Source organism: Engraulis encrasicolus, chromosome 16 (genome assembly GCF_034702125.1).
Source record: "Engraulis encrasicolus isolate BLACKSEA-1 chromosome 16, IST_EnEncr_1.0, whole genome shotgun sequence".
Taxonomy (NCBI): Eukaryota; Metazoa; Chordata; class Actinopteri; order Clupeiformes; family Engraulidae; genus Engraulis; species Engraulis encrasicolus.
In genome coordinates this window covers 17,996,194-18,017,820 of record NC_085872.1, presented here as the reverse complement: position 1 = coordinate 18,017,820, position 21,627 = coordinate 17,996,194, and the positions used below count along the sequence as shown (strand labels likewise).

The following is a 21,627-nucleotide window of genomic DNA, read 5'->3' as shown; positions in this document are numbered from 1 at the left end:
CCCCTATGTGGGTGTTTTCAACTGCTGACACTTGAAGAACTTTTTTCAGATGCCTAACAGATGCAGCTTGGCGTGTCAACGTCTTAGCGTTGCGGTAGGTAGGTTGAAGCAAAGTTGTCTATGCGATTAGTTTTGGGAAATGGCAATGTGTTTAAAGGTCGCGCATAGGACGTTGGCAGATTACAGGAGGGGAGCAAGGTTTCCCCACAAATGTCTGAGCAGGGGCAGGGTTTGTGATGTCAGTGGAGAGGAAACAGATAAAACGGTTAGCGCGTTAGTTTGATCTTCAAAAAAGCTCAAGCGCAGTCGGACTTGCAGCACAACACCGTCGCAAAGAGTGGGAGTTAAGAGACATGGACTTGCAAGAGGAGTTTATGCACACGTGAAGGTGATTTGAAAAACACTTTCTGATGGAAACACGTCTTTTTTGGGATGCTACCTGTCTTGGAGTTATTGATTTGTCAGAGTAAGGGTACCTCTAATTAAGATCAGATGCAGTTGTACCAGAAACGCTGTGACTATTGAGTGATTATTGAGGCTGATACAACTTCTAGATTATTTTGCCTAGTTAATCTTATGGTACCTTATGGTTCATCCATAACAATATAATATAGCCTAACATACCTTAACACAAACAGACGTTGACTTTGTTTGGCTACATCAGGGATGGAGGCAAAGTGCGATTGATGGAGCAGGACCTTCAACAATACAGGTTTGAGACGCATGAAAACCATTACCGCTAATTCATCAATAGGAGGTAGCCTAAATCAGAGAATGGGCGAAGTGAATAATGCCAAGACACATGCTGAAATGTAATACACTTGCTTTGGGCTTATTCAGTAGTGAATGCGATAACGTGCTGGATATTTAAAAAATCGCTTTACGCACAGACATTGAGTTCCTTGAACAGAACTGTGGACTGCTGGAACAGGTTATCATTTTTTGTTTGCGGTCTGTGGCGCAAGCAAAACAAGAATGGATAGCTCAATGATGAGGCGTTAGTTGTGGGAACACATCTTCGCCGACTGTTCTCTCTGCAGAGACACATGTGCAAGTAGGCTAATCTGAACAGAAGCAAAAGTCTTGAAAGCACACTATTGATCATATTTCATGTTTCCAAAGTTTTTAAGGACGTACAACAATATAGTGTCTCACTGAGACTTTCCAATTATATTATTGCACTGACTTTAGAATTTGCCAACTGTCAGCTGAACAGGCAAGACAGGCGCGCAAAGCTGCTTCATTCCCACGTGTCAAAATACATTTACGGAACTGAATGTAGGCCTATGACATTGACGCCATTAGCTTAAAACCCAATGCACCTATTATTTGTTTACTAATTATTGGCCAGTATAGACTACGATAACCTGGACGCGAGTCTCATCAGCTGGAGTGTGCTGCTTCTCTCTCTCTCTCTCTCTCTCTCTCTCTCTCTCTCTCTCTCTCTCTCTCTCTCTCTCTCTCTCTCTCTCTCTCTGTCTTAATAATAACTTAAGTTGTTGTATTTAACTCGTTTAAATGGAAATGATGCTCTTCAGACTACTGGTTATCGTTATTTTTGTAGTTAATTCATTGCTGCTAAAATCTGCCCATTCAGACCTTATTAAAAAGTACAAACAGATTCTTGCTCAGAGAGCAGACAGGGAGCAGGCTGTCGCTTCTAGTGAACAGTGCGGTTCAGTCAGCCGCAGAAGGCTGGCCAGAGCACCGACCCAGTACCACCCCCCATCGGCTCTAGCTGCGAGACGGACGCGACTGAAAGACATTTATCATGAGACAACTTTAGCGGGACAGTCAGGTGCGTGCACAGGTGCGTGCAGTCCTGGGAACCGACTCCGTGTGAGAGAATTACAAGGTGTTTGGGAATCCCGAGAAAGGGAGGTCAAAAAGATTCAGGAAGAATCATTTCAGCCAGGCAAATTGGATTCATTGACAGACGCGCAAAGTGTCTCTCCCCATACTTTACACACAAGGAGCCTCAATTCCATGAACTCTCCTCACACGGCACAGTTGTCAGAGAGATACCAGCAACACCATCCTGATACATTTGTTTTGAGGGGCAGTCAGCAGCATGCAACTGACACTGACAGCCTCTCCTCACCACAAAGGCAGAGGCGCAATCCTGTTTCTTCTCATGCTGGAGACTTTGGGGATTTCAATGCTAAGCAACGCTTCACTCGCAGTGCGCACAATGACCAATCCAGCGATTACTCTGTTGAGAGCGAGGACTACTCTGGAGAACAGGAGGGGGTGCCAAGCCCCTCGAGTGATATGTGGGGCAGGAGTATCCGGGAGATCCCACCTGAGTGGATGAGCGTGCTGTACTTTGGCGGAAGGAGAGAGCAGCTAAGGATCAACCCAGCAGCTGGCATTGAACTTCCCCGCAAAAAGTTCAGCATCGAGCTTTGGGTCAAGCCGGAGGGAGGGCAAAATAACCCAGCTATCATTGCAGGTGAGTGTCACTGACTAAGCAAATCTGTCTGCTGATGTTTGCATCCAGTGGTGGCTTAATGAATTACAAAAACAGTTTTCACCTTTTTAATGATAATAGTGGGTCTATTTCCAGCATTTATTCTGATGATTTTTAGGACAACAGCAGAAGAGAATTTCCCTAATTGATAAACAGGTTGTTCTGGAAAAGTACCTGCTATGCACCATTATCCAAAATTAAAATCAGTTGTTGATGCGCAGTCATTTTGGTATGTCATGGTTTGCATATCATCTGACCAGGGGACTGGACACTGTAATTGCCACATGAAAGAAGTTTACAAATCAGAACCCAATGAGGTGCGAACGACCAGTGGCCCAAGAAAGGGGAAGCAGGGAGGACAGGAACAAGTGGTCACCATCTGGCCAGTGTGTGTCTGCTGTCTGTATCTTGTTGCTTATTTACCAGGCCTCCTCCTAGGCAACTCGGGGAGCTTAATTCATGGGCGTGTGTGATCGGAGCAGTGCAGTCATGTTGACAGGTAGTTGCTGTGAGTGTCTGGGCCACGACCCTGATTTATGTTGAATGGGGTTGAATAGTGTGTGTGTGTGTGTGTGTGTGTGTGTGTGTGTGTGTGTGTGTGTGTGTGTGTGTGTGTGTGCGTGCGTGCGTGCGCGTGTGTGTGTGTGTGTGTTTTTGTGTCTGTGTGCGTGCGTGCGTGCGTGCGTGCGTGCGTGCGTCTGTGTGTGTGCTTTCGCATGCAGCTGAGTCTTGCCCTCTTTGACGGGAGTCTGTGAGATCAGGCACAGTGAGGACACCAGGGAGCTTTGATGTGGAAGGGGAGACACCAAGGTGGAATCTGCCAGGGAGGAATGAGTGTACAGTACATGCAGAGAGAGCAGACCACAGAGGCAGCATGTGGGCCTTGCGTGGCTATGCACTAAATCAAAGTTTCGATATGTGTGTTGTACAACATGTGGGTGTTTTTTTTCTTCTTCATATAATTCTGAGCTTACCATTAATCAATTTGATGAAGTGTCACCCAAGCATCAGTAGTGCTGAGGGCTCATAGATGCATAACTGTACTTGGTGGTGGTATGGTGATATGATACGGAACAGATGATGTGTGGAAATGTCTCCTGGAAGCCTAGTTTTAGGGCAGAAGGTATCATGCGGAGTCTGCCCATTCTGAAGAGCTAGGGAGCGTTGTTTTTTCTCTGTGAAGATGGCGAGAAACCATGTGTTTCATTGGATTCACTCCCGAGACAGAGAGAGTAGAGAGAGAGAGGTTCCATTGGCCCATTGTTTCCTGGTTCTATTATGGCCCCCCTTAGGCAGACCTAGGCAGACCTAAGGACTGTTCTATTCATTGTAGGAGCATTATGACACGGCCCTTTAGGCAGACCGGAACCTGGTCGCGTTAGGTGCCCATAGAAACCTATTATGTTGGCATATCTCTATAGCATGCTACACGGATCCATTGACTTTCACTAGCTTAGCGACATATTCCCTCTTTTGACTTGTCTTAAAGCAAGACAACGGCTTACATGAAAAATAAGACACTTTACCACCTTTATAAACTCAGGCCAACGATTTTAACTGTATTAAGCCCCAAAATAGTGGCATACTCCTTTAAAGCATCTCTGCCAGAGACATCACATATTTTGGCAGCTGAGAGAGATACTGGGCATTTTTGCCTCAGGCGTTCCATACATTTCAGATAGCGTAGAATGCTGTAGTACTACTGTATGCCTACATTTTTCCTGGTCATGCTGGTCAATTGCACAAAAAAATGTGTCTGTTTGTTTTTCTATTGAAGTACCACATCCTCTAAGCCAGCATATTGATAGGAGTTTTGCTGTGAGTGATGGGAACATGCGCTGTTGTTTGTGGCATACATGTGTTTCATCTTCCAGTAGAATGTTTCTTTGTCCAATACTACGATACACTGATTCAGTTATAGTCTGGCTCCAACAAGAATAGCCTTAAACGGCCGCCAGTCTTTCAACAGTTTTGATGACTTCTTGCAGATGGAGAAACTAATACTGAATAGTTTCGGTAAAGATTGAAAAGATTCGTTGCCAAGGTAAGCAGTTTGTGTAATCAGATGAAAGGGTTTACTGGAAGCAATCAAGTCAGAGGCATGACATTTCACAGTTTTGAAAAATCATAATCTTTTCTAAGTCGAAAAGTGACATCACAGAGCCCATAAATATGTACACCTATAGCAGAACCAGCCTCCAAAACAAATCAAGCCCATTCTTTTGAAACGACATCAAAGCATATATTGGATTCTCTGCTGAGCGCTTTAATCAGTTTTCTTCTGTTTCAATCAATATTAGTTTAAAGCTTCTGTCAACTCGTATAATGATGATTATTCTCAGTGACCGCCTGTGTTCATGCATCTCTGTGTTCTAAGGTCTTTATGATTGTCGGTCTGATGCAGATTTCTGATACTGATTTGGTATTGCGCCCACATCATCCAGTTAATTTGAACAAACTTGGTTCTTGGGAGGGTATTTTAAAGCCGGGAATAATGTGTTGAATGGTGTCCTCTGCTATTTTTTAGATGCAGGTATAGTACAGGGAAGACCCATTTGTTTTGACTGAATTTGTGTGTGTGTGTGTGTGGGTGTGTGTGTGTGTGTGTGTGCGTGTGCGTGTGCGTGTGCGCACGTGCGTGCATGCGTGCGTGTGTGCGCGCACATGTGCAGGGGGCGCGTGGGTAGTGTACAGTGGTTGTGTTTGCGTGCACACTGCACTGCACTGCACACACGCGCACACTTATTCATGTGGGGAGGGTGAAGGGGTTCCCTGACCTTTCTCTGTCCTGCCTCAGAACATCTGGCAGCCAGATGTGACCGCTCTTTTCCAAAAGCAGCTGGGAATATCGGTGGCTTTGTTTAATAGGGAATAGCTCAAACTCCTAAACTCTTTGGGTAATTGAATTCCAATTACAACACGCTTGCCATTCATTCAATGGCTTTCAGCTTTTGTTGGTGGTGATTTATTCCTTCCTCTCCAAGAAAGATGTTTTGCTTCCTTCCTTTTTAGGAGTGTTTGACAACTGTTCTCACCCGCTGAACGAAAAAGGGTGGTCAGTTGGGATTCGGACATCCAAGCCGGCCGGGAGGAAAGACGGCAGGTATTTCTTCACCCTGCGGACAGACCGCAATCCCAGAGCGACCACTGTCACAGACCACCAGCACTACCGCCCCAACGTCTGGACTCACTTACTGGCCACCTATGACGGCAGCAGGATGGTGCTGTACGTGAACGGGGCGAAGGTAGGAGAGAGCAGCCATCAGACGGGCGCTCTGTACAGCCCCTTCATGAGGACCTGTCGGGTGTTCCTATTGGGCGGAGACCAGACGGATTCCAGACACAGTTTCCGGGGGCTTTTGGGTGGGGTGCGTCTGTGGGGTCACTCTCGTGCTCAGGGGACGCTCCTCGGCGGGCACAGAGAAAAAGACCCCCATCAGAGCCCCTTACTCGCCACCTGGGCTGACTTCTCCTATGCAGAGCAGTGGTGGGTGCCCTACAAGGACCGCCACTACCCGTCCGTGCTCGCTCTACCCATCCCCGAGCCCGAGCTCGCCTCGCCTTTCTTGCCACCGCTTTGCGGCCTGACCGTCTGCGACAACAAAGACATTATCCTGAGTTACAACGAGCACTGGCAGCTTCGCACTGAAAAACACATTCACTACCGCGTGGTGAACGTCTGCAACAACGACGGCAGCCATCCCACCGTCTCAGCCGCCCAGATCCAGCGGCAGCACCAAGCGTTGGCGGAGGCTTTCCGGCCGTACAACCTCTCCCTGGAACTCAGCGTGCACACGGTGTACAACTCCACACTGCGCCAGCGCTTCATCCTGGGCAACTGCCCCAATGCCAAGATTGGGAACAAGCACTGTGACCCCGAGTGTGACCATCCACTTACGGGCCACGATGGAGGGGACTGCCTGCATAAGCGACCATGCTACCCCTGGAGAAGACAGGACGGGGAGTGTAATACGGAGTGCAACACTGTCGACAACGAGTATGATGACGGAGACTGCTGCGACCCAGATGTCACAGATGTTGGCAAGACCTGCTTTGACCCAGAGTCTCCGTACAGGTGAGCAGTTGTTTTTTTGCTACCCGTTTTGCTAAATGGCAATGTGACAGATGCCAACACGCATAAACGGTGTGAGGTGTGCCATGTGCCATGTGAGTTACGTCCCTTTTTGGGGTAAAACATTGGGGGAAAAGCCAATGCAAGTCAATTGGTGGTGTTCTGAAAGAATAAACAAAAAAGACAAGGACCTGTAGACTAGCGTTGTTCACGCTCAGCATGCCAGAAACGTGTTCTGTTGTCGGCTGTTCAAATAATATAGCCAAACAGCCGTGGCTGAAGTAGCATGTAAGTTAATGAGACATTCGGTTTGTTTTCCCCCAAAAAGGGGCGTAACGCACATTCATGAGCAAAGTACCCGGATGGCCGCTCATATGTATGCAAGAACACCTCCCACCGCTCTAATCATGTTACACCCCATTTTGCACGTCTAATTACATGCTGATTACTTACCCAATCCTCCAGTTTGACACAGGCTTAATTGCTTAATTAATGAACATATGACCTACCGTAATTAAGTGTCTGTTGGTGAATGGGTTTTAATTATTTTCTTTTAATTATTCCTGATCAATGCTACATATTTTGTTTGATCTTGTCTTCTTTGTAATCCCAACTTTTTAAGTTCATGTACAACTTTTCAATGAATCTCACGAAGTCATCTAAGTTCACACGGAATTCCTAGACAGAATCCTCCCCCTCCCCCCCCCCCCCCCCCCTGCTTTGGCTAATGCCTGGATTTTGTGTCACAGCTGAACTAGGGCCTACCTGTCAGAAACCATTTACAACTCATGAACCAATTCCTCCAATGAAGCAAAACACACTGTTTCTTGAAAGTTTGAAAAATATGTCCCAGCTATAAAAGTGCTAATTCTGTTGCAAATCAATTACATTTTCATGAACAAAATAAATCCAGGTAATGATCAAGGGGCCTGTTACACAAATGTACAGAATTGTAATTTTCTTCTTTTTTATTGCTGTAAACCTGCCCATACCCTGTAAAACCTGCTGTCCTAAGGACAGCCAGCATCATTTCTATTGACTAAAAAAACTAACTGATGGAATTGAATAATAACATCATTACGTAGAAGAACATATTAAAGTAGGCTAGTTATACAGAACTGCAAAAACAATATTTACTATTATTTTGTGATTGGTTAAATGTGCCCCACATATTCGTCAACACCATCAGATATATAAGACTATAAATTCAGGCATGTAAGGTCATCTTCATTATGAAGGACCCCTTTTCAAACCTTAGCTCTACTGCATACTTCATCATCGATGAAGCTCCTGTAGTTTATTATTTTCTGTAATTGGTTTGGACCAGGGCTTGACATTTACCGCTTTCCGGCCACTGTGGCTAGTGGTTTTCCCGAGTCACTGGCCATCCAGCTATTCTATTAGCCACAATTTTTTTTTTTTTTTTTATCATGACGCTGTACATCTAACCTCAGAAGATGAGGTGCTTAAAGAAAGAAGTTGATGCATGGGCTTCATGGAAATAAAACAAATAGAAACTGATTAACTTGAACTTAAATACAAACACTTGATACACAAGGGGCAAAGTGCAGAATATATGCTATTCTGATGTCATACTAAGCTACCTGCCAAATTAGCTAATGACACTAAAATTGTTACCAGCCACAGCCAAGTTTTACTAGCATTTTGCGGTTGGCAGGTGCCAGTGTGAAGCCCTAGTTTGGACACTGCTACTGTCTCAACCGTAACATGTCAACACCATCAGTGTTGTATAATAGTATTAAATTAGGTTAATGTTAATTAATATATAGCCCACTTTTTGAGAAGGGGTATGAAGTACCTAAAAACAGAGGGAAAGCTAAATGGTGAATGTGAACAAACTACAGGTATGCATATTATTTAAAAGAGTAGCGTTTTGTCACCTCCGTCAGATGTCACCACTGTCAGGTTAAGTTCCCCAGCTTGTCAGCTTGTTCCATGTATGACTGAATTGTGCTGGTTAATGAAATATTATAAGACATATCAGTATTCATTGTGATCCAAAATTATACTCTATCCTCCACTGAGGCGCATTTGGAGGCTTTTGGTCACCACGGTCAGATTTTAGTTTTTTCAGTTTTACATGTTTTTGACATGTTTTAAGAATATGCTTGCAATATATATCCACAATTTTGTTCAGTTAAAAAAAAAATGATTCACTTAATACAAAAAGCACCTTTTTTTGACTTCTCATTGTGTCTGACGGTGTTGACAAAAACAAGTAGTTGCCCATTTTATGAAAAAAAGTAAAATAGCCTATGGGGGGTCTGATCCGATGCATTGCTGCACAGCCAAGACTTACGTCTATGATAGCATACCTGCATATTCTGGATTTTAACAACCTTTTGTCTTTCAAAATTAAAGCCTCTTTTAACCACATTCTCAAGAATCAGTGACCACATTAAGCACCTTGTGGAGATGAAAATATTTTTGTGATTCTTTACTGTGTTTTTTTTGTTGGGTTTTGATGCGAGTGATGTTTTGAAATCAAGTACAGTCAAATGTCCTCAACGATAAATACATGCTGTATGTTTGCTGGCACTGTTGTCAATGTCTTAATTAGCTGAACTTAACATTGTGGACATTCCTCTTTCAGAACTGGATTCAGGTTAGGCACACTTCATTAGACTAGAAGGAGCATTGCATAGATAAGAACAACCACATACCTGTAACAGTGTGCCAGTGACAGATTCTAATGAGACACATTCATCCATTAGCTCATACACTGGTTCTAAGCTGTGATTCTACCCCTTTTGAGGCATAACGAGAAAACAAAACAATGGGTAAGGGTTAGTCTCTGAACCATTATTTATAGAGAAAGCTAACATTGTTTTATGTTCTGTCATGGTGGTTGGCTGTGAAAAGCTACAGCAATATTATTGCAGTTATTCATAAGACAAGATGTTAAACCCCCTGTGTCAGTAGATTTAGGGCCTCACACAGTGGTCAGATCTCTTAGCATCACACTATAATCTCGGTACTTAAACAGTATGCTCCTCCCTAGTCTAACCATACATCACACTTCATAATGGAATGCCTCAGGATGCCTTGGGTAACGTGCGGGCGGTTATGCTGGGATTGACTTTGGGAGACCCCGGAAACCCTTCGGGATAGCCCTGGGCAGATGTGCTTGTGCAGAACTTTGAGATGGGTTAGAAGTCCTAAAATCTTCTGTCTTTTTGTGCCATAGAAAAATTCAGTCAAAAAATAATAATTCTGCAATTCTCATGGGATAAGGTCAATTGTTATATTCCCCATACCCCCTACCTACCCCACAAGTACCCGCATGCACGCACGCACGCACACGCACACACACGCACACGCACACACACACACACACACACACACACACACACACACACACACACACACACACACACACACACACACACACACACACACACACACACACACACACTGTCTACTCATACTCCCTGTGTAAGCTGTCATGAAGCCACTTTTTCACATTTAATTGTATATCCTGTCTAAGTGTTTCCAGTTTTATTTCCACATTAATAAATGCTTGAATCTGACTATCACACATTTAAACCACACGCCACAGGGAATAAACCCCACAAGCAGCCCTGCCATGCTCTTTGCCAGAGTTGACTTGTAAATGCTTTTAGCTGTTGATAGAAAACAAAGTGTGGACTGATTTAAAGCATTTTAATAGTGCTACTTTAGAGCTTCATGAAACACGGACTAATGTGTTATTCAGGGAGAAAAAAAATGATGCATGTTATTTGAAGTTCGTTAGAATGCTATGCATTACACAGCATGCCAAGCATACGAGATGAAACTGTGGAAAAGCTTTTTTTTCAAAGCATGCAAAGCTGGGACACAGAGTGCGGCCAAAGTATACACTTTAAGTGGCTAAACAACAAAACCAGAAGGCTCAGCTCTATTCATTGTGACAGCAGCATTGATTTGACATTCCAATTGATGTGTGATCTTGTGCCATCATGTCTTTTTTCAGCCATGCATTATGTAGGTAAAAATGCACAAGCTGTTGTCTATGCATAAAAAAGGGAAAAAAAATCCCGGCAATGTATTTCACAGATGTGACATGCGTCAAGTGAAATGTCACAGAAATACAGTGATTTCCATGAGTACAGTTTATAAAAAGAACAAGACGAAAGTAAATAATTTTGACCTTACAAGTTTTTCAACAATAATGCAAATGAAAAATGATAACGTTTCAAAACCTTTTAAACCCAGGACCCTTTTTTAAATCACACATATTGAAAACATGTCCTCTAAGTATCCAACTGCCCAGTGACAAAAAAAAGTCCTACAAGGACCGTCTTTGTCACGTTTTATTTTTCTGTCAGCAGTTTTCTGTTAGCCCACATCTGAAATGAACCGCTATTGTGTCTGTTGTGCCTCCTGCCACGTCACTGCTCCGTGGCCTGCCCACTTATACAGTTACCTCTGCCACAGGAACTAGGGCTGCACGATATCAGAAAAAAAATGTGATACTCGATAACAGCATGCAATGCCTCGATAGCGATATTTAAACGATATTTATAAATATAGCAGTGTTTTTCTTGTCTAATTTGTTGGTCTGTGTGGGGGGCGCGGCTTTGATCGCGGCAGGCTTCTCCCGCATTTGTTGACATTTAGCTAGTGATTGGACAGCACAGAAAATGTTTACTTGTTACTGATAATTAAGTCATTTTCGCGATACGCATATCACCACTCTTGATATCGCGATATCGATACATTTTCGATATATTGTGCAGCCCTAACAGGTACTACAGTAGATTCACCATGTGAAACCAAACCAGCAACCCTCTGGCCAGCCCACCTCAGCAGTGTGGTAATAAATCACAGTGACTGGGCTCTCTGCACTTAGAGCGCGAGGAGGCCGCCGTGTAGTGCCAACTCCCCTCTGCTACTGTCAGGGCTGGACTGGCCATCTGGCATAGCCAGCATTTCCCGCTAGGCCCTGCACCCTGGTGAGCCCCTATTTTCAGAAATGTAGCGGGCCCACCGGTGAGTCAGTTCCACGCCGCTGATTATGAGGGGCCCCTTTAAGCCAAAAGTGCCCGGGCCCTATTTCTCCCCCAGTCCAGCCCTGGCTACTGTGGCTTTCCCGTCCTGTCCGACCGACCAGGTGTATGGCTTTTATGGCCAGGCAAGGACTATGGGAGAGGAGCTCTACCTTTGAAGTCCTCTATCTGTTCCCAAGGAATTCCCACGGAGACTAATGGGGCCCCGGTGATATATTTGGATGGTGGTCTGAAAAACATTGGAGCGTTGCTTTTGGTTTGTTTTTGACTGTGCGCGGGTTTTTAAAGAGGACAACAGAAGACCCATGACCAAACTCTCAGGCTCTCACACAGTGTTTGCACTAGCTCGCGTCGTGTCTGCAGGTGTGCATGCAAGCATGTGCATCTGCGTTTGTGTGCTTCCACATGAGTTAGAGCCCAAATGGGTGTTCGGTGTTTGTGTTAATGCGTTCATGCGTGTGTTTGTGTGTTTCTGCATGTGGATTGGGTGTGTATGCGGTACACTGTAAGTTTGTGTGTGTGTGTGTGTGTGTGTGTGTGTGTGTGTGTGTGTGTGTGTGTGTGTGTGTGTGTGTGTGTGTGTGTGTGTGTGTGTGTGTGTGTGTAAGCATGTGTGTGTGTGTGTGAGCATGTGCGTGTGAGAGGGGTAGCGTGTTTAACTCAGCGTAAGCACCAAAGTGCACAGTGGAGAGGCTGCATGTTTTTGCCATGTGCACATATCCTTTGTGTGCTTTTGAAGGAGTAGATACGTTACATGTTGGTGGTCTGTGCTATGACTTGCAGTGAGGTTAATCCTAACCCCGCACCAGCAACCCAGCCCAGTGGCTCATACACCCACGGGCCTCCCTATTGTTTTTGGACATTGAACAGGCATGGGCCAGAAATGATAGAAACGGCCCCTATCTGTTCTGGCACTGACGTTGCCACTTAGTTAACAAACAGATAGCCCGGCCTCCTGTTAATGTGGCTCTGGGCAGATTCACCAAAGTCCCAAGAGTGCGCGGCTTTAAAGAGGTCTTTCCTGTAGAGCCTGGACGGGGCGAAGAGCCGTCCAGCAGTTGAAGAGAATTAATGCAGGGATGACATTTTGATGGCAATTGTATTGTGCACTTTTTATGTTGAGGTCTGGGATTTTAGTATTTTGCGGTGTGAGTTATGGGCCAGGTATGTTCTGCCGGCCAGTGCAACACGATCCCCTTGCCAGTGGCTGTCACAACACAAATTTGTAGCTCAAGCAAAGAGAAATGGCGCACGGGGAATCAGCAGTAACATGGAGAGTTTTGGCCTTGGAAAAAAAGACGCGCACCAAAACAAGAAAGACCAAACCAAAGTCAAAGTGGCAGACTACACATTCGAATATAAGGATCAACATGTCTTGTTAGGAATGGCTGACACAGCTTTTTTTGTGTTTGTTATGTGATGGCGGTGTAACATAATGTCGTTACGTTTAGCAAATGAAAAGGCCGAGTGTCTGAGTGAAACCTATCACAGTGGTTTTCAAAGTGGGGGCCGGGGACCCCTGGGGGGCCGCGAAGGGATGCCAGGTGGTCCGTGGAAGGTTGGCAGAAAAAATATAACATAAAAATAAATAATTGATTAATTAATGTGCATCAAAATAAACCACAATCAGCTAAACAATATTCCAATTAGTTAAAACGGTATAATAATCTATCAACTGTTATTTTATATATCCCAATGGGACACTGACACACATACATGTGGAAAACGCAGAAAAAATAGTATAGCATCATGACTCATGTAAGGGGGCCTAACGGTATATGGGGGGCCTTGTCATGGCAAAGTTTGGGAACCACTGACCTATCACACACACAGCAGTCACCGAGTCAGCTGTTTGTCTTGGTACTGATGGATCTCTTTGTTTTGCGAAATCTGCAGTTCACTATATTCATGAATTTGTTTCATGGCAAGACATGCAACCACAATTATATGTTATTGATAAATTACAATCTCCCCTTGCCATGGAAAGGGGTTTCAGTGTCTCGTTATTTAGGTGCCTTCAGACAGAATGTTGGGATGCTCCCTGGGCTTTCTTGAGCAAATTGCCAACAAGCGAATGACCATGCAATCATATCCAGTCTATTTCACAGAGTTCCCCAAGACCGTAGAATTTTAAAGCACTCGCTTCTTAACATCAGGTGTTTCTTATTTTGAGGACTTATTGAATATGACAACCAGGTGTTTTTCCGTCTGAAGTAGGGACTAATCTTAATTTGTGTGTGGGTAGGTTATACATTTTTTTTCATTCTCAATTGACCACTTCAACCAAGGTAGACAGAAAAGGATTGGCAAAGCCATTCTGCATCAGCAGGAACAAGGTAGCATGTGATTTTTATTCATGATGTAATTCATCTGTTTGTCCTGAAATTTGTTCTGGTTGAACTGAATTGGAAAGATGTTTGACGGGGTCTGTCAGATTTGACAAACAGTTCTTAGTTATTAGTTAACCACTAATGTTCCTACAAGGCCAAAGCATTTGTTTATGTAAGACTTCAGGTTGAACATTTCTTCTTCAAAAATACTGATCTTTTTTTAAGCCAGTGGGAATATTATTGGTGTTGGCATCTTGACCCTCATTTGACTCTTTTGGAGCCATAAAGAAAAAAACACTGTTATACATTCTAAAATGTGTTGTTGTATTCTTTAGTTTAGAAATGAAAACTGTTTTGCTCAGCTACTCTGTATGTGTATTCCCTTAGTGCAACATGGGAATAGTAAAGTAAATCGTTTTCTTCAAAATGTTTATAATTACAGCTCATCAACCACCACATATTTGTGGAACAGTTTAAGCTATATTAATTCATAGGATGTTACTGTATGGTTTGTGTTCATAAGATTAATTTATTTACAATTGAAACCAAACACAATATATATAGGCCTATCCAGGTTTTTTACATGCAGTAATCATGGCATTTCTTTACAGGTATAAAGCACAGAGTGGCTATAAATGTGAGAGCACACAAACCCTGTCCATCAATGAGGACAAGTAAAAGACAAATACCTGTAACTGTTTGTAATGTTTTGTTACATGTGTTTGCCTCCCCAAAATGTTTGAACCCCTGGTGTAAAAATGAGCGGGACTGGAATGTGTGAGCAAATTGGCTTGGCTTTCCCTCATAGCATAGAAACAGAATGAAGAAAGACTACACTTTGGTCAAGGCTTAGCCTAATGGACGCCGTCCAAGGAAACAGTAGGTGGTTCTGCTAATGGGCTAGACCCTTTGGCGTGCTTCAGAACAGGGGGGCACCAGGATCCAAACCTCTCCAAATGAACACGCCAGTGATAGTTGGTGCAGCAGCGGCTTTCCAGTGTGGAGGCCAGAGAGAAAAATGGCTTCTGACACATCCCCAGTAAGAAAACAAGTTAACTTCACACATCAAAGCTTCTCTATGGCAGTTTATCACAGTTGGGTGCCGGGATTGGGGATGAAGAGAGGAGCTGCGGTTTTGTGTACTACCACCTATTCAAACGGTTATGCTCCTTAAGGATTATTTAAGTTGGGGTTGCTTCTATTTAAAGTAAATAATTCTTCATTGATTTAGGGTGAAATTTTCTTTAATGCTGCTTCCTGTACATGTTAATGTTCCTGGTGTTTATCCTGTTAAACTTTTTCATAAGGATCGGGGGTTCTGGTCTAATAATTAGGGCACTTATGATGCTACGTGGAAATGCATCTGTTTGTATCGATGGAGGAGTGAATCTTTACAGTTGCTGGAAACCGTAATACTCTTGCCAAACCTAATTCCCTTGTGTGGTTTTTTGATGCCTTCATTTAGCTGCTTTTAAATAGCTTCTTAAAGCCTTATTGCAGGAAAAGCTTTCTTGGTACCAATTTACAATTAAACTCTTTTTTATTGGCTACCACAGAGCTTGTTGTCAAGTTTGCATTACGAGTTGTGGTTCTGTGTGAGTTGTAGAATTTGCTCTTAGTACTTCTGGGTAGCCTATATCCAGGCTTTTCCTCTTACAATATCTTGTTCACAGTCATTTGCCAGAAGGGTGACTCCTTGCACATGATCAGGATCAACAGTATAACAGTACATTTCCCATAATAAATGGGTGTATTCAAGGCAAGCTGTTTTAATTTCTTCCCAATATAAGCATTGTTGGCTGAGTTGATCCCTGGAAAATGTATCAAACCAAATGGTAGTCTGGAAATCTTTTCTATTCACCTTGATAAAACGTTAAAAAATATATAGCTGTAGGCTTACTGATGATTGCTATAAAGAAATAAAAAAAATAAGCCCTGGATGTATTCACTCTTAAACTACTAAATAGCTGCACATTAAATCGTAACTTGTATCACTCAAGTAACAAACCACCAGAGAGAATTGCTCCAAAGGAATGAGGCTCCTCCAGTCTGTACAAGTAGTACAAGACTAGGAGTAGGAGTAGGAATGTAAGAAAAGATGAAGCACTGTAATGTATGTCCAAAATGTAAAACAGCAGGACAGATCCTTCCCAAACATACACTATCAACTCTTCTTCATCATGTAACATTGCCTGTTCAGTTATACCTTTTCAGACATGGCGGGAAAATAACCAGACATACATTTTGTATTTAAATACAGTATCATGACATGTACATGTGTGTTAGTGGAACAGTTAACGTGTGCAGGGGCAAGGGGTGATCTTGACATACTGAAAGCTGGAATGTGGCATAATGTAAAACAACCCAGATAGGCCGAACAGAATAGGCATGACATGCAAAAACTCCCGCAGTGCAGAGGCATGGGTTATACCATGCGAACGGCCTCCCTCACCCCCTCAGCTCGGCCCCTAGCCCCTTTCGTGGCAGGTTGTTTGTGTTGAACTAAATCTCTTTCCACTGCAGGGCTTACCTGAGTGTGAGGGAGCTGAGAGACCTGCTTCATCTGAACAGCTCCAACACACTTAATGTCTTCTTTGCCAACAACTCTGCTCGTGAGGAGCTGGCGGGGTCGGCTACCTGGCCATGGGCAAAGGAGGCCCTCTCCCATCAGGGTAAGAAACTGCATCCCTCCTGCCCTCTGCTACTATGTCATAATATGCCTGCTGTAGATTTGATGTCAAGCCCTCCTCTCACACATAGTGGGTAGAGATGATATGAAGAGTTCAGATGCAAAAACCCATAACTCCATTTCTTAAGACCTGCACTTCTATATTTTTAGAGAACCCCGTTGTTGGTTTGGTTTACATCCATGTACTTGATAATACATTTAAATTGTTATATGACATAAATAAAATGTAAAAATATGCAATTTTGATAGCATTGTATTAAATAAAAATGAATTAAGACTATTTTCTGAAAAGGCACTTAGGGGGTTTTGCATCTGAACTCTTCATATGTACATATAGCCTCGTGCGCCATCCTACGGACTTCCACCAAAAGATTGTCTCCGTACTTAGTCTGGTTACTGTTTTCTGGGGAGCGATGTTGAGCGGTAGGATCTGGTGGTGGCGAAAGGGGTAGGACGGTATGCACGATTATCCAGGGACCCGATTAACTTGGGATGGCATGATTAACAACTGTTCGCATCAGCTGAACGAGACACATGGTGCGTCTTGAGTTCAATTCTACACTTCGGAAATTAGGACATTGCACTACGGTTCGAAAAGACGTGCATGCCGTCACACTAAATTAACCATGCATGCACTTTTTGCCTTATGTTATGGAGCTATAGTGCCATACGGGTACACTAGTAGCATACTAATACAGTGTATTTTGTGATGTGTCAGACAGTAAATACATCAAGTAAACCACCGTAAACATCTCAGAGACTCATCATTGTGCGTGACAACACTTCAGCTGTGGTTGCGCAAGTTGTTTCAAATTAGGCCGATTCGTGAGTGTGTTGAGCACTCCGAGAAGTCGTAGGTGACCATCACCAGTTAAATCGAACCCCAAGTTAATTGCGCACAACTTTCGTGACGATGACGTAAATGCCTGCGCTATGTTGTTGTTGAGTAACTGTCTGCGATTGGGTGAGAGCTGTCCAATCATTTCAAACCAGAACTGAGTGCAAACTTCCCGCTTCCTGCAATCACGTCAGATCAAACAACCTCTAGACCATGGTAGTAATATGGGATGGTCAGGACCAGGCTAATGTACGTAGGCCTGGAAATAGATTTAATGTTACATAGTAAAAGTCTACAAATACAGTAGATGAATAAACAGTCTTCCCAGTATTCATTTAAAGAAATGTCTGTATTGTCTTATTGGTTCTGACAAGATGCTGCTTAAGGGGTTATGAATAACAGTTAGATTAACAGTTAGGTTTTCTGAAGTGAACCATTCCGTAAAGTTTTTCACAGATCACTCCTTTCCTTCTTCCTTTCTATCTCCCGTTTTACATGCTTCTTCAGAGCCTTGTTAATGGCCTTCTTAATGGAAGTTAGACCACAGTGACTTAATAGTGACGTCACTTGAAGAGTTCTATTTTGTCTAATTGTTCTAATTCTAAGGGCCTTAGAATTAGGGGTTGACCGATACAGGTTTTTTAATGGGCGATGCGATACCGATTTTTTTTCATCACCCTTGATCGATACCCAATTTCCGATACCCGATATTTGGGGCCGATATGGGTTAAAAAAAAGGTTAAAAAATGACAAATATTCTAGGTCTCAAGTTAAAAATAAACATTCCTTTAACATTATCAAATTGAGGTAGAACTTGGTAGGTGGAACACCCACTCTAACGATCAAGTAATGTCTAACAATCAAGTAATAAAAAAATAAAGTGTCTTGGTGCTTTTAAAAAAACCTGAATGACATAAAATAATAAATATTACATATCGGCCAAAACCACACGCGTATTGGCCGATACCGATACACTAAAAAATGCAAATATCGGCCCGATACCGATACCGATATATGTATTGGTCTATCCTTACTTAGAATACTCATGAAGAGGTCTTAAGCTAGAAGTTTCCTTCTTAAGCCTAAGAAAGAAAACATGTCTTCTAAGCGGAGCCTTGGGAAAGGTCTAAGAATGTATGTTTGTCGGATGTGCAGCCAATGTTAAACAGTGGCAAAATAGCTTTCTTTGTGATGATGAATAAATATAGGGTGTGATTGTTGGAGTAGTGGTGAGGTATACAGCTTTGAGCCAAGGGCTCCCCCAAACTTCAGCATCCCTTCTGATATAAATAGACCCAACAACACAACACAACTCCTCCGGCCTCTGACAACCCCCCCCGCCTCCTTTCTTCTGCCAACCTCCCTCTTCCCTCCACTTTCCCTTTCTGCCCTGGGATTAATGAGCTGTAATCTTGGATATAAACGTAAACACTTGCGGCACGCACAGATTTCCCTGTAGATTGCCCCCTGATCGTTAAGGCTTTCCACTGTAAAAGAATGGGTGAAAAGAATGAAAGAAAGAAACCCCGCACAACAACCAAACAAAAACAAAGCAGGGTGAAGCGCTTGTTGCCATCTATGTTCACCTGCCAGCTGATTTTATTGCCTTCATTATTGCTGTGTTTTAGAGCTCATTAAAGCAGAATAGTCTTACATGAGCCAATCTCCTGTTACAAAAAAGAGAGATTTGTTTCCTGTGCAAAACTTTAACTGATTCAGCAAGTTGTTCACTGGTGAAGCCTACGTATATAGCGGGGACTGGCTATCAATATTGTGTCGGAACTATTAGAGAGTGCTGATTGGGGCATGAGCAATTTTCTCACTTCAATTGTGTGTGTGTGTGTGTGTGTGTGTGTGTGTGTGTGTGTGTGTGTGTGTGTGTGTGTGTGTGTGTGTGTGTGTGTGTGTGTGTGTGTGTGTGTGTGTGTGTGTGTGTGTGTGTGCGTGTGAGCGTGCGTGTGTGTGCATGCGTGTGTGTGTGCTAGCGTGCGTGCGGGTGTGCGTGCGTGCGTGGACGAATGTGCGTGTGTGTGTGTATGTTTGAAAGAGAAAGAGTGAGAGTGAGAGAGAGAGAGAGGGAGTGAACGTCCGCATTCTGCAGTCAGTGAAATATCTAAGTACTGCCCCTGGAGCTTGTGTGTGTACCTCCCGGCCCATGCTCTCGGAGCCCTGGGGACTGCCTTCCTGCATTCCTGCACAGATGGCCATGTCTTCTTCCACAGAGCGGGACTACATCAACACGCTGCGCTCCGAGTCTTAAGGCTGGGTGCAGAGTAGACCGTCGCAGTGCTGCTTCCCCCTTTTTCAGCTCATGTGAAGTCTGGAACTGGGATGAAGCATAAGACATCCGCACTCATTACTGAGGAACATACTCGCCAGGTCTTAATATACAGAAGAAAACAAAAAATATTAGTAGTATACGTATTGTATTGCCTTTCTCCTCTGCATTGTTTTTTTGTAAAAAAATTTGAATATCACTGTCAAGAGTGGAAATGTTATGATGCATTGTCAAAAGAATCCTATTCATGATTGCAGTCTCCCTCAGTACTTGATATACTGTCATGTCAGGCACTAAACCTCCGCAGACCTCTGCGGACACCACTGCAACATACCGTTCTGTCCGCAAATGTTCAGTGGACCTACATGAGGGTTAAATGGAGAGATTAGTTTCCCATAAATTGGCCGGATAAAGTTTACGGTGTGGGCTTTGGCAAAACGGTGCTTATACTTTGATTCCAGATAAATCACCAGACTATTTGTGGAAGTTGCCTAGATGTTCCATGTCTGGGGACGAATTCGAGTTAATGCTCTGAGTCATTTAAGTGAAATCAGATCACAGTAGTCGCGTTGACCTGGAAGTATGGTGGTGGCAAATGATCTGCATCTATGGATCATGCTGTGTGAGGAGGACCAGATCAGGCATTTCTGTCTCTCTCTCTCTCTCTCTCTCTCTCTCTCTCTCTCTCTCTCTCTCTCTCTCTCTCTCTCTCTCTCTCTCTCTCTCTCTCTTTCTCTCTCTCTCTCCCCTCCTCTCTCTCTGTCAGTCTTTCCTTCTATTTCCCTCTTTGCTGGACTGCCATTCCAGTCAGGGAATTTCAAAGGAGGATGGGGTGTTTTTATTCCCATAGTTGTTTTTGCCCAGAACCCAGCCGTCCTATCAGTGGCTGATGAAAACCTGTGTCAAGAGCAAACATATCCAGTATGGCACAGAAGATAATCTCTCCAACTGACTGAAGCCATGTTTTTAATTACAGAACAAATAGGCCTCGTTTTATTCAGCCGCAAATAGGCCTCTTTTTATTCAGCCACAAATAGGCCTCTTTTTATCCTGTTCACAAACGGCCACAACAACTGCTTCCATACCCTATAAATTTCTTCAAAGAAAAGTGAAATGATTTCCGATGATTGCAAACAATGTCATTCCGTACCTGCTGTGTTTTAAATGACTTAATTTTGCCTGGATTTTAAAGGGTTATAAATGTCACATTATTTTGGGTTTTTACTGCTTTCATTTGTCGTACAACTCAATGCTAGTGTTCCTTTACACAATAGACATCTAACCTCCTAAGTCTGTTATTAACCTTTTAAATCGTTTTCAGCTTAGGCTTGTGACAGGAACTATTTTTATATCTTGATTATTACTTTTACGATAATTAATGACATCACCTACCTCATGTTACCATATTCAATTTCTCTGCTGCCTGCACTATACGCATTTCGAAGCTGCACCTGCATTGCTTCTGCCTATTATTTATTTGCGCTCATAATATTTGTTATACAGTCGTCTCTGCAGACGCCTTTGGGACAAATTAAGTAATGGAGACCATTTTACCTTTTTTGTAGGTGGTATGATTCTTAATCCTTCCTATTATGGGACCGCTGGCCACAACAACACCATGATCCATGAGCTGGGCCATGTTTTGGGGCTGTACCACGTCTTCAAAGGCGTCAGCGAGCGGGAGTCCTGTGACGATCCATGCCAGGAGACGGAGGCGTCCATGGAAACGGGTGACTTGTGTGCCGACACAGAGCCCACCCCCAAGTCCAAGGCTTGTCGTGACCCTGACCCGGTTAACGACGCGTGTGGCTCAACACATTACAATAACACTCCTTACAACAATTACATGAGCTACACAGGTAGGCTAAACATCCCATAGAGGATTCAGACTCTGATATACAGTAGATATTCAAACAGATG

General features: G+C 43.5%; 1 protein-coding gene across 3 annotated transcripts in view; it reads left to right on the top strand.

Moving 5' to 3' along the window:
* The first annotated feature begins 302 nt into the window (after positions 1-302).
* The window catches only part of pappa2 (pappalysin 2), a 59,528-nt gene continuing 38,203 nt past the window's right edge, over positions 303-21,627 (top strand). For 2 of the 3 annotated variants that reach the window (XM_063218919.1, XM_063218916.1), the window contains exons 1-4: positions 307-2,452; positions 5,483-6,545; positions 16,426-16,574; positions 21,273-21,566. In XM_063218919.1, the coding sequence (XP_063074989.1) occupies positions 1,519-2,452; positions 5,483-6,545; positions 16,426-16,574; positions 21,273-21,566 (2,440 nt within the window). In that variant the 5' untranslated portion in view covers positions 307-1,518. Of the gene's footprint in view, positions 2,453-5,482; positions 6,546-16,425; positions 16,575-21,272; positions 21,567-21,627 lie in introns of all 3 variants that reach the window. The other variant, XM_063218917.1, reaches the window with a different exon arrangement.